Source organism: Cottoperca gobio, chromosome 22 (assembly GCF_900634415.1).
Source record: "Cottoperca gobio chromosome 22, fCotGob3.1, whole genome shotgun sequence".
Taxonomy (NCBI): Eukaryota; Metazoa; Chordata; class Actinopteri; order Perciformes; family Bovichtidae; genus Cottoperca; species Cottoperca gobio.
The window spans coordinates 15,690,804-15,703,768 of NC_041376.1; the positions used below are offsets into that span (position 1 = coordinate 15,690,804).

The window sequence follows — 12,965 nt, forward strand, 5'->3', positions numbered from 1 at the left end:
ATTGGGAATTTGCAAAGTAACTTTCCGCCTCTCCAGAACTTTGGTTTATCAAAATTCCTGCAAAACAATGTTTAAAATAATAATTTGGCCGATTGCCGCTACCAATGTTTTTTTGTTTTTATAACAAAATAACTCATTTAGAGTTGTGTCCAGCAAGCGGCTTCTTCTCCGAAACAGTAGCTGGGTATGTCAACTCACGTTGTTGAGTCTAACAGCAAATAACACATGCACTGTATTTCCGTTAAAGAATGAGATCACACTTGTGGTTTAGGATGAGATCTAAACACCTCGCAAATATGTTTTCAGTGTATAAAACAAACAAAAAGCAAAGACCAAGTACAAAACAATGACACACTGTCAGGGGAAACAGAATTCTTTACTGGATAGAAGTTTTGACAAAATATTCAGTAGTTCACAGTAATGTCAGACTGTCAGTAAAAGAAGTCACAGGGCTTTAAACGGTCAAATGGAACATACAGACAATTAAAAAGCAAAACTAATTTTAGATCATTTTAACATCGATAGTAGAGACAAACTTAACAATCGTGAAGTCCAACAAATGGTAAACAAAGGTCTTTTGCATCACCCCTACAGTTCTTTGTGACTTGCATGTAATTAACAGTTTACATATTGTTTACATACCAACAAACATCCGTCACAGCACGGCAGCTCTGGATGGAGTGTTGTGAGCCCAACCCTCTGTGGTTGGACTGCGTGAAGCCAGGCGTACCATTGGCACAATACAATTAAACAATGCTAGTTATTGTCAGGTCGGACAGGCAGATTGTACAGGTTGTCACATCATGCTCCTGGTAAAGTCTTCAAAACAAAAGCCCTTTACTGGGAGCTGGCAACAAGACAAACAATGACCACAATGTCCATGTCTCTGCTATTTTCAAATAATCCTTTAGAGGTGGAGGAAACTTACTTTTCTTCTTACTAAAACTAAAATAACAAGTGAATGTACTGAAAGGAACCCATTCACAGAGTCTGTGTGCAATACGCACACTGTCATTCTCACTGTACTGTTACAGTACAGCACATTTCACAAATGTAGGTCTGTGCATACTCGTACACAGGTACACAATAGTTCACAAACACACTCACATACACACTCCCACAGGCAACTCTCCAGGCATGTCATTAAGCGTGAGAGTACTAGAGTTTCCCGTTGGCAAAGGCTCCCTCTTGGAACTGAGGGATGAAGCTCTTGAAGTATGCCCTGGTGAGAGAGAGAGAGAGAGAGAGAGAGAGAGAGAGAGAGAGAGAGAGAGAGAGAGAGAGAGAGAGAGAGAGAGAGAGGAGACAGACGAGAGAGAGAGAGAGAGAGAGAGAGAGAGGACGACAGAGAGAGAGAGAGAGAGACACAGAGAGAGAGAGAGAGAGAGAGAGAGAGAGAGCAGCAAATAAACATCAAAATGTGACAATAATTGTGCTTCAAAGCAGTTGGGTCAGTCTCAGCCCCAGCATGTAACAAAGTGCAGATGAAAGGCAGAATGTGTTTACTTGTTACAATTACAACTGAGCGTGAGTTATCTACTCTCTCTCTCTTCTGTGTTCACGCTCTTCAAGGGAAACACAGGAGACATAACTCAACTGCAAGTAAAAAATCAAACGGTGTAAAAAAAACAAACCCAGCAGACTACAAGGTATTTAGCCACAGGTGGTGCGTTCAGGTTTGTGTGTGTGTGTTCGTGGTGTCACGTTAGACTTCAATCAAATAGTTCAAAATGCTTAGTCGCTTTCTAGCTGAGCCAGATCACTGTCATATCTGATGGCTCAATATGTTGCGCAGTTTATCTTAGCATCTAGAAGGGAAGTAGGGGAAATCAGAGAACCTTACCTTACCTTTTTTACATGTATACACTTTTAAAAGAGAACTTATTCTGTAAATTGTACAAGGAACCATCTAACCTGGTGTATTAGAAAATAAAATAATGTTTACATTAAGAATCGAGCCCAAAGCAGTTCATGTACAAATATACTGTATATAGACTCTTCACTGTCTTTATAGTTTTAAATCTGAAATACAAGCAGACATCTGCCTGTATAACAAATGTAGAAGAAATATGTCAAATGCCACACACGTGCAAGCTTTGATGCTTACATGCCTACTGTTATGTAAAATGTGGCCAACGCCAGGTTTATGTGCACTCCACTTTTACTTATTACGTTGTTGGTCATATATTACAAAAATCGGTCTTTTTTTTGCAGGGGCCTTGTTTCTCTGTTTGGGCTCAGAGACAAGTGATTCAAATGATATGAAGTTCAGACTCAGAGACAAGCATTTTGAAAGGGTTACTTTAGAGTATTTGGAAAGCTTAAAAAAGATTTGCGCTGCTTGCCCTGATAAACATAGTTTTTGCCAAAGACTGAATCTCTCCAACGCTGTTAGCATGACCCATAGTTAGAAAGAATTAGAAATATGAAAATACAGTGAAAAATACATTTTTTTCCATGAAACAATATTTGCTGAGCCAAAGCTCTTGTAGTCAAATGAAGGAACTAAAAGATCGAAATCCAAAGATGTTTGCAGATTATTCTGGTGAAGACATTAGGATGTCTTAAGGTAAAAAAAGAAAGTACACAGAATCAGCAAAAGGGATTATGCATTGCGCTCTGCACCTTCTGTTGTCACTCAGATCTTTCAAATATTTACAGCCGTTATTAACCTTTGGCATGCAAAAAGCAAACACTTCTCAGGCTGCAGCCAACGCCTATAGATTTGCTCTTATGGGGTCATACCATTTCATGTTTATCGTAGGTGGAATAAAATCTATGAATATCAACAAATGGCCTGTGTGTAGTGCAGTCCAGACAATGTGGTCTTATTGTATCATATATCTAATGCAGATCATACATGATATGCGTTACTGTAAATTACCTTATCTGACTTGAAACAGTTTCACTAGACTTCGTCTTGGGAGTCCTTGAATGCACTTGACTTTGTGGAGTTCATTAAGACCAGCAAGGCATTCTGTTGCTCTAAGTTTATAGATAGATGTATTACATTTGAACTCCCCATGTGCAAAAGGTTTAGACACAAATCAAATAGTAGAATTTCCAAAAATGCTTCAGATCTAACGATGCAGGATCTACTCACTTCGCCCTCTTTGCCATCTCATTGCCGTCCCAGCGAGGGCTGTAGGGATACGACTTCTGCACCTGAGAATAGAGCTGGCCGCTGTTGGTGAAGTGGTACACAGACTGGAAGGTGAGGGTGGGCTGGTCCCTGGGGAAGTACAGCGGGAGATCCACTACGAGGAGCAGAGGGACAGAGAGAGAGGTAAAAATGAGAAAAAGAGGATTGTAAGGGAACGGCATCAGATGTGATCCAGGCAAGATCAGAAACAGACCTCAGTATGAATGTGTGTCTGTGACTTTTCCTACCGTGCACCAGGAAGCAGAAGTCCTTCCACATTAGTAGAAGAGTGAGTTTTGTGAATCCCACAGCATCATACTCCACCACGCCCCTGCAGTAAACACATATTCATGTCTCACTGTGTCTTATTTTACACCGATAAATACTTTATTGTAAAAACACAGTGATAAATGAATGACTGCTGAACACGTGCTGTGGTCACTCCAGAGGAGGATGTGGTCCTCTGTAGTTGACTCACATTCCAAAGTGGCTGAGGAAGGCAGCAATGTACTCTCTCCTCTTGTGATAGCCTTGGATGACATACTGCACCTGGAGAGAACAAACGGAACGCTTCAGTACACACAATGGATTTGGCAAAATGCATGGCAAATAGCAAAACAGCGTTTGACTCAATCAGCATAGCTAAGCCTCGCAAAACAAAGTCAATTAGCTGTGTAACGTAAAGTTAAGGTGTTGTTTAAGGTTGTGATTTCAAATAGGTTGTTCCAGTGGTGCCAAAAGCCAAATAATTGTTAAAAGACTCCCAGAATCCAGAGCGTGACACACCCAGAACTGAAATTGCAACATATATCAATATGTGCCAAAGGGCTGTGCTGCGCTTCACAATGCATTCATGGGTTCACCAAGGTGATTGCAGTGAGGTCTGAACACAGGCCAATGTTTGTTTTTGCTGGTTCCAGGAGGCGTTATTGTATCGTCCTATACAATATTATATAACGTGTGTGACAAAGGAAAATTGCAAATCCAGTTTTCTGTGTGTGAACCTATAATGTATAACCGGCCTGGTTCTGAGTCAGGCTCTTTAAAACACCCTCTATTGGCACTTGATGTCAAACCACTGAGCTTGGTAATGTAGTTAAAAGAAGTTATGCGTATTTGCGATCATCTGGTACAACCGATTTTAAAAAGATTTTTAGAGAATTTTCAGATTATTTGATTAGAAAGTAAAATAAAACATCAACGGGAGGGGAGACGACGTTATTATTATTATTATTATTATTATTACTACATGATTATAGGTCTTAGACCCCCGGCCTGGAACAATACCCTTGCAGCAACAGCATTTATGTATACCCTGTTTAATGAAAAAGAATATTGTTTTCAATCTCATTAATTAACTGCATCCCCTCCCCCCCTCAGCATGTGCCCTGTACACATAGTTTCAGGGTCTGTCTTGACTGAATTAGGCCTCTGTAGGCAGAACTAACTCTCAGTCTGTGTACAGCCGGAGAGGAAACGCTGGCAGTACTGTGCACACGGGCAGAGAGGCTTTCTCAGAGAACCTACCCAGAATGTAAACAATGCCTAGGCCTGTAGAGAGATTAAGAGAGGTGAACTTTTTAATGGCTGCTTTCACTTTGAAACCAAATGGCTCAGAGCACAAAAGTGGCATTACATGCAATCTTTGTACAGGCGAATTTAAATGTCACAGTACAAAGTACAAAGTCTTTAGCTTACCACTTGACAGCCAAATAAGCTGGTGTTAAAAGCTCTACCATAGAGTCTGTCAAATGCAACAAGAAAAGACTGTCTGCTCAAGGTACTGTGTTCATTTTAATATAATTTCTCCATTTCAGTCAACGCCTTTACATGGAGCCTCGACATTTTCGAAATCTCTAAAAAAACAAGTAACCATTTCAGTTTTTCATGCATCTCATACGCATGTTTAGCGATCGTGTATCACATTAGAAAAGGAGAAAAACTCTGTAGAGCTAGTTTCAAGTCAAGATTAGAATATAGAAAGGTGGAGAGACTTAAAATAAATAAATACAATCAATCCATGAACTTTCCAACAGTAAAACAAGATTTTCCTCTTGTGAGCACACACACACACACACACACACACACACACACACACACACACACACACACACACACACACACACACACACACACACACACACACACACACACACACACACACACACCATGTCTTTAGTGTGTGTTGACAGGTGTGATTAAGTATTATCTTTAAGTCTAAAGAGGAGAAGCTCAGGGCTCGCTTGACTGTTGAGCATCCTGGGCAGGTGAGAAAGCCTGCAGTCAGCCAGCCAGCCATGAAGGTGACCTGCTCCATTCACCTAGCGAGACCGAGCCTTAGCAGGAATGTTATATATCACTGCACCTGAGCAGGCAAAGCTCAAATAACTGAAAAACAGAAGAAACCGGCAGCAGAAATCCCTCAGTCTTGGGAATAGCACGGGGAACATTGTTATGTTATATTTATACAATTCTTCCACAAAGATAAGCGTGTCTATATGCAGGTTTTTCAAACACGGGAAAAACCGGCTAAAAATATCCGATGGACTCCTTTGCCATTGCCAGTAGACGAGTATGTCTTACTTTTGATTGATTTTTATTTTGTTTCTGGCGAGTTCCAATGAAGTTTGTTCGAGGATTAAATTGACTGTTTCTGTCAATGGAGCCTGGTGGCTTTGAGGAGAGCATATTAATTGTACGTTTTGTATGTATAGATAACATATGTTTTGTATGTTAATACATTAGAACAATTGTTCCAATCCCTGTTGATTATATTTATTAAATATTCACTTCAACACGCGTAATAGAGCATCGTGCGGAAAAGGGGTGAAAATCCGAATGTCCACCCGGGTGTCTTGTGCTTTCCACCTCTTAAAACCAGTACAAGTAGAGGACATTAGAAGAAAATACAGTCAACAGCCTGAACTTTTGGAAAGAAGTTTCAGAGTTCACATATCGGCATCAAGAGAGCCTCTTCTCCATCAATGCAAGAATAATGTGATATTGTTGCCAGTGCATTGAAAATGCATAATAAAAGTCTGTATTACAAACTATTGCCGTTATTGTTTATTTGTCCCAAGCCCTAAGCATGTAGTAAAATTGTGAGGTTCATTTGTGGACAGGATATATCATGAATAAAGCTAGAGACAGTACTCTCTTACCCGCTGCTACTGCATGGCTGAGATTACTCATCAACCATGTATGAATGACGGCATTTTGTGAAAGAGGAAAGTGGTAATCTCTGATACACACAGTTGTGCGTGTGACCGGTCTCATATCTGCAAGAGCTGTTAAACACAGACGCACATTGTGACTCAGCCTCGTGTTCAATTATGTTTACATGGGACAGTGGAGGAGGCAATTGAGCTTTCTCAAAAGCTGCAAGGCCACATACTCAATAAGCTGTTTATCTAGTTACACTCTGTGTGTGTGTGTCTGTCTGTGTGTCTGTGTGTGTGTGTGTGTGTGTGTGTGTGTGTGTGTGTGTGTGTGTGTGTGTGAGTGAGTCTGTTTCAAGGGAACTGTGGCTCACTGAACTTTCACACCCATACTGAGAAAGGATTTCCCGCCCCCACTGTCACCGTGACTTGCAGCCGAGTGTTTGTATTGGCTGCCTGGAGGTTCGGGTGATGCAAGACAGGTGATCTGGCTCTGCAGGTATTCAAACCTGCCTGCACCCATGGACTCCCTCTCGCCTGCTCATCCATTTGTTGTGTTCGTACATGTGTCTGTGGGGAGTGTGATGCAATAACGCCGGAAGTGCTTCCTGCTGTGTGATTAAGAAATCTGTTCTCTCTCTCGGTCACATACGCATTCACACCACCCCCTGCTTTCTTTCCCTTTTATAAAGAGAGACTGATCTGATGTCTGACTACAATCACCTTTTAAAAATCAATGTCTTTTGGTTATCTGATAAGATCCACATCAAAATCCAAACACTATACGGAAAATCATTCTGGAAAAAAACAGAAAATCGTTTGAAAGAAGAGAAAGAAGTCACTGTGTAGGTTAATCTTCCTAATGATTCATGTATTTTGCTCTTTAGTGCCATTACTTTGGTGGCGTATTTGCTTTACGTTTTTTCCCAAAGTTAAAGTTTATTGTTGGAGCAGTGTCGTTTAGTAACATTACAAAATGTTAGCTGTTAAAAGTGTAAGTGATTTAGACTTTAGTCCTTATTTAAAAAGCATTTTCTTTACTTTTTCAACATATAACATGTTCTACTTTGTGGACATATGTGTTGGCAAAAGCAGCTAAAAAGTAAAATCCTCTACATAAGGCCAAAAGGTCAAACACCTTTGAGACTGAAAATCTATTTTTACTTGTATTTTGTTTTTATGTGTTACACTATTCGTGAGGTGTTCTGTGTACTTGTAGTCTGTTGAGACACTTGAAAACCCCTCGGGGCCTATCAGCTTCTGGAGCTGATTTTCATGAGTAATATTTGAATGATGCAGATGCCAGGTGCTGCCATCACCCAGCACAATCATAGTCACAGTCACAGCTGTGTTCAAAGTATGTGGCAGTAAAGTTGTGTCAATACAATCACAGCATCTGGATACGTGGGAGGAAATAATTGATGGTTTTGAAGAGAACAAAATGAGTGCACAACCTGTCCTCGCAAAGACTAACGGCTTTCTTCTTTACTGTTGACGGCCTCAGTTGATAAATCTTACAAACAATAACGGATCGACATAAGCCGAATATGGCTTTGTGTTTCTGCTTACACTTTCAGCTTCTGTGTTCCTCTGATGTATGTACTTATTATCTCTGCTTAGTCAGGTTCATTATGTTTGGCTGGAAGTGACTCCAAAGAATACCCAGTGATACTTTTGCAAAGCAAATGAGCCAAGAGTCCGTTTCTCTTTTAGTCCCTGTGTACTTGACCATCGAAAGGCCAGAACAAATGATAAGTAACATCCGACACAAAGGTTTCACGATCATTAAGTTCACACACAGCACCTGGAGGATTGTTACACTATCAAACACTAGGGGTCTTGCTGTCTGGAAGACATATCTATGTTAAAAATATCATTCAATCTGAAATGTCAGTGAGTGACAACATCTATAGAGTATTTATAACTACAATCATACAATGCTATAAGCAGATTTTAATGCATTATAACATAGAAAGTGTTACCGGCGCTGCTTTTCAACATGTCTTTCCAAACATAGGCTGCGGCCTCTGTGACTCTTTCAGGGTAAATACCCAGAGACATGGAGGTCAGTCCGGGACACCCCGACTGTGCTGCTCAGAGCCCAGGTGAACAGGAATAGATGGAGGGTATCTGTGTGCATCGTGTGTATGAGCGCGTGTGTGTGAGTGTGTGGGCAGCGGGGGATGGGCATTTCTCCTGAGGGAAATGGCATTACATCGTGTCTACACGGCATATCTACCTGTCAACCTGCAGAGGCCAAGGAGTGCTTAGACAGCCTATGGAGGTTGGCCAGTACGCCCACGTCGGCAGATGCCAGACACATGTGCATGAATACCCATACACACATTAACACACACACACACACACACACACACACACACACACACACACACACACACACACACACCAAATCCCTCAGTGGACACAAGCTCTGCTGCACCAAAGCTTATAAATATGCAATAAATGCACACAGGGTTAAATGCAAATATATTTTTTCAATAAATTTTGGTCGATTGCAAATACCGATACCGATATATGCATAGATTTTTTCCATCTAATTTAAGGGAACATGAATTCTCTCCTGTAGTGGAACAGTAACAATTATTTTCATTATCGATTAATCTTTAGACTATTTTCTCGATACATTTTTCATCACAGTTTCTCAAAGTCCGAGGTCCAAAACTCAAAGATATTCAGAGAAAAGCAAAACATCTCCACATGTGAAATAAGCATTTTTTTGCATGAAAAATTACTTTAACGATTAAAATAGTTGACGATAATATTTCTGTGGTTTGTGTAATCGATCAGTCGAGTATTCGTAGCAGCTCTATAGTTGAATTCAAATGTTATTATGCTTACTTTGGCACTATGGCAGATGCAGACATAAAATACAATGCTTTTCAAAATAAGAAAACGACTTCAAACTATGTTACATGTCCAACGTGCCATATTTATTTTTATGTAACATATTGACCTGTCATAGCAGAAATCTTTTTTAATTTCTGGCCATTATTTCATTTTAAAGCCTTTATCTGTTGATACCAATGACATTCTGATTCATTGTGCATCCCTAGTCCCCATCGACATACACACAACACACACAGCACATCTTTAACCTTGCTGTGTACAATTCAAACGAGTTATATCAAACATTGTTACCTTGTTGTTGAGTAACTGGCACACTTGAGGGACGTAGTCAATTAGGCATCCTCCACTGGGGAATGCTGGGATATGAAGTGCTGAGGAGTCTCCCAGAGCACTGATTGAAGAAAAGACAACAGTTAGCGTGTAGATACACATATTTAGAACACACAGAACATACCGTTACTCTTATGATCTCTGTGCCACAATAATAATATTTAAGGCAATATGAGACTTTGTGTGACCACCTGCCTTTATGGAAATGCTTGTAAACTACTGAGCAAAACCAAAAGCAACACTGAGCACATTAGTTGGCTGCAACCTCCTGAAGTTTATTAAGAAATAAAGGGTGCTTGTGAATCCTCCTCATTCTCCTTCACTTGTTCGGTTATTCTTTTGACAACCTCCTGATTCAATCCTGCAGCACAGCTCCATTAGTGATTAGTGCATGCTTGTTTAATCAGGAAATCTGCTGCTGCAGCTCCCTACTGACTAACCAACCGAAGTAGTCACTCCCTTGTTTTTTTTTTTCCTCATCTGGGGCAAATACAGAGGGAATACCCTGAGGACGGGTTAAAGGACTTAAGGAACCGCTTATTGGCTTTTAATGCTCATTTAAAGACACATAGAGGAGGATTTCTTCCGCCGTTTTCTATTTTTATTTCATTCTTCATTAGAGCAGGACCGTCGGAGGGCATTTAGAAATTCTGCAATCTTATTTTTAAAAGCATCGCTGTAGTGGATGAATGCTGCTTACCAGGTTAAGCATGCATGATGCATGTAAGTAGCCTACATCATGCAACATTATGTGAAATGTCAAAGATCATATGTTGAGAAGCAGCCCACTAGGGGCTTGTTTTTTAGTTGATCAGAAAGGCTATGATGTGAACATGTTAATAATGTATGTAAAAGTAAAGCACAACAACAGTGAATCACAGACCAAGGTCATGACCCCACCAATTCCATCACATCATCCCAGAGCTGTCTTTAAGTCACGCCTTCACGTCTTTCAGATGGGAATGTAAGCCAACAAGTTTTTCCGGTCTATTAATGCTTAGTATGAAAACACTAAACCCTCTTTTTTTTTAAATGGAAACGGGGCATTTAATGAAAAATTCCAAGTAGTGAATCGATAATGAGTGAGTGCCAAACAACAGCTCAGTGAGAACACTCAAAGCAAAGGTGCAAAAATCCTCATGTGGTGTTTCTATACATGACTGCTTCAGGTTTTGATCTAAAACTAGGATCAGTTCTGATACTGAATAAGACATTTTAGGAAAAACTGTTCAAATCAGAAGGGCACTTGGACCTGCAGACCTGAACCCAAACGCATGTTATTAATTTTAAATGTCAGAAGAATAGAGATTTAGAAGGATAGAAAGCAAGACTCTAACTCTAGACTCAAGACTCTAGACTCTAACTTTGTAATGTTACCAAAGATAAATTCAGATTAAGCTGAAGGATATATATTCAATATGTATGTATATTCAAATTCCCCTCTGATGTCTTGTTGAAACAGGTGAGGTGGCATACAAAAAATTGGTTATTTTTAATAATTAGTCCATCCATCCATCCATCCATCCATCCATCCATCGTCTACCGCTTATCCGGGGTCGGGTCGCGGGGGCAGCAGCTCCAGTAAGGAACCCCAATCTTCCCTTCTCTGGGCCACATCCTCCAGCTCCGACTGGGGGATCCCAAGGCGTTCCCAGGCCAGTGAGGAAATATAATTTCTCCACCGAGTCCTGGGTCTTCCCCGGGGTCTCCTCCCAGCTGGACGTGCCTGGAACACCTCCCTAGGGAGGCGCCCAGGTGGCATCCTTACTAGATGCCCGAACCACCTCAACTGGCTCCTTTCAACGTAAAGGAGCAGTGGCTCTACTCCGAGTTTCTCACGGATGGCTGAACTTCTCACCCTATCTCTAAGGGAGACGCCAGCCACCGGTCTGAGAAAACCCATTTTGGCCGCTTGTACCCGTGATCTCGTTCTTTCGGTCATGACCCAGCCTTCATGACCATAGGTGAGGGTAGGAACGAAGATCGACCGTTAGATTGAGAGCTTTGCCTTCTGGCTCAGCTCTCTTTTCGTCACAACGGTGCAGTAAAGTGACTGTAGTACTGCCCCTGCTGCTCTGATTCTCCGGCCAATCTCTTGCTCCATCGTCCCCTCACTCGCAAACAAGACCCCTAGGTACTTGAACTCCTTCACTTGGGTTAAGGGCTCATTCCCTACCCGGAGTAGGCAATCCACCGGTTTCCTGCTGAGAGCCATGGCCTCAGATTTTGAGGTGCTGATCCTCATCCCAACCGCTTCACACTCGGTTGCGAACCGATCCAGTGACTGTTGAAGGTCACAGATCGATCATGCCATAAGGACCACATCATCTGCAAAGAGCAGCGATGAGATCCTCAGGCCACCGAACTGCAACCCAAAGCCTTCAGCATTTCTGAACGGATCTCATCAACCCCTGCGGCTTTGCCAATGTGGAGTTGTTTGACTACCTCAGTGACTTCCGTCAGGGAAATTGACGATGATCCCCCATCAGCTTCCAGCTCTGCCTCTACCATAGAGGGCGTGTTAGTCGGATTCAGGAGTTCCTCAAAGTGCTCCTTTCACCGCCCGATAACCTTCTTAGTCAAAGTCAGCAGGGTCCCACCCTTGCTGTACACAGCTTGGATGGTTCCCTGCTTCCCCTCCTGAGGTGCCGTATGGTTTTGCAGAAGCACCTTGGTGCCGACCGAAAGTCCTTCTCCGAACTTCTCCCACAATAATTAGTACAGTTGTTAAATGAAAACATCAATAATAATCTTAAATATTTAACAAAAATGAAAAGGAGCTCTGTAAATAACTGAAAGCAGGAACTAGCACATATTTAAATCATTCGTGCTTCAGAATCTTTTACACGGCTGCAGGGAGGAAAACAGGCGATAAGCTGGAAACTATTAAGATACTAATTCATGTGTATAGACTAATACATTTTGTGAATTTTAGAAAATTTAGAATAACTTCATATTCCATTAGCTTCATTCTGTCTGTCTGTCTGTCTGTCTGTCTGTTACCCTCCCTGTTTATCTAAATATGTGTGTGTGTGTGTGTGTGTGTGTGTGTGTGTGTGTGTGCGTGTGTGTGTGTGTGTGTGTGTGTGTGTGTAAGGCTTGGAGGATGTGAGTGTGGTAGGGAGAGACTGATAAGGGAACAAAGGGAGGAGTAGGGTAGGAGTAACAACCTCACCTGTTACTGTAATATATGCAAAACTTAAATAAAAAAATGAATTTAGAATTTTTTTCATTTTATTCTGGTGCCAGCAGCTGCATTAGAGACTTTTGTGTGAATCTTTGTTATTATATAAATGATTCATGACGGTTTGGCAGAGTTCACATTCAACAGCGCAACAGTTATGGGTCACCAAGTCAAGTCTCAAGTAGTCTCAAGTAGTCTCGCAGCAGAAGAGTCCAAGTAAAGTTGCGAGTCCACAGCTCTGCACCATCCATCCGCAGCAACAAAGACTTTACTTTTTTCAGAG

General features: G+C 41.3%; 1 protein-coding gene across 2 annotated transcripts in view; it reads right to left on the bottom strand.

Annotated features, from left to right (window-relative positions):
• Window positions 1–357: 357 nt before the first annotated feature.
• Window positions 358–12,965, bottom strand: part of babam2 (BRISC and BRCA1 A complex member 2) — a 76,986-nt gene continuing 64,378 nt past the window's right edge. For both annotated transcript variants that reach the window (XM_029461416.1, XM_029461417.1), the window contains exons 8-12: window positions 9,460–9,559; window positions 3,621–3,691; window positions 3,391–3,473; window positions 3,104–3,257; window positions 358–1,222 (exon numbers count right to left, since the gene is read on the bottom strand). In XM_029461416.1, the coding sequence (XP_029317276.1) occupies window positions 1,159–1,222; window positions 3,104–3,257; window positions 3,391–3,473; window positions 3,621–3,691; window positions 9,460–9,559 (472 nt within the window). In that variant the 3' untranslated portion in view covers window positions 358–1,158. The remainder of the gene's footprint in view (window positions 1,223–3,103; window positions 3,258–3,390; window positions 3,474–3,620; window positions 3,692–9,459; window positions 9,560–12,965) is intronic.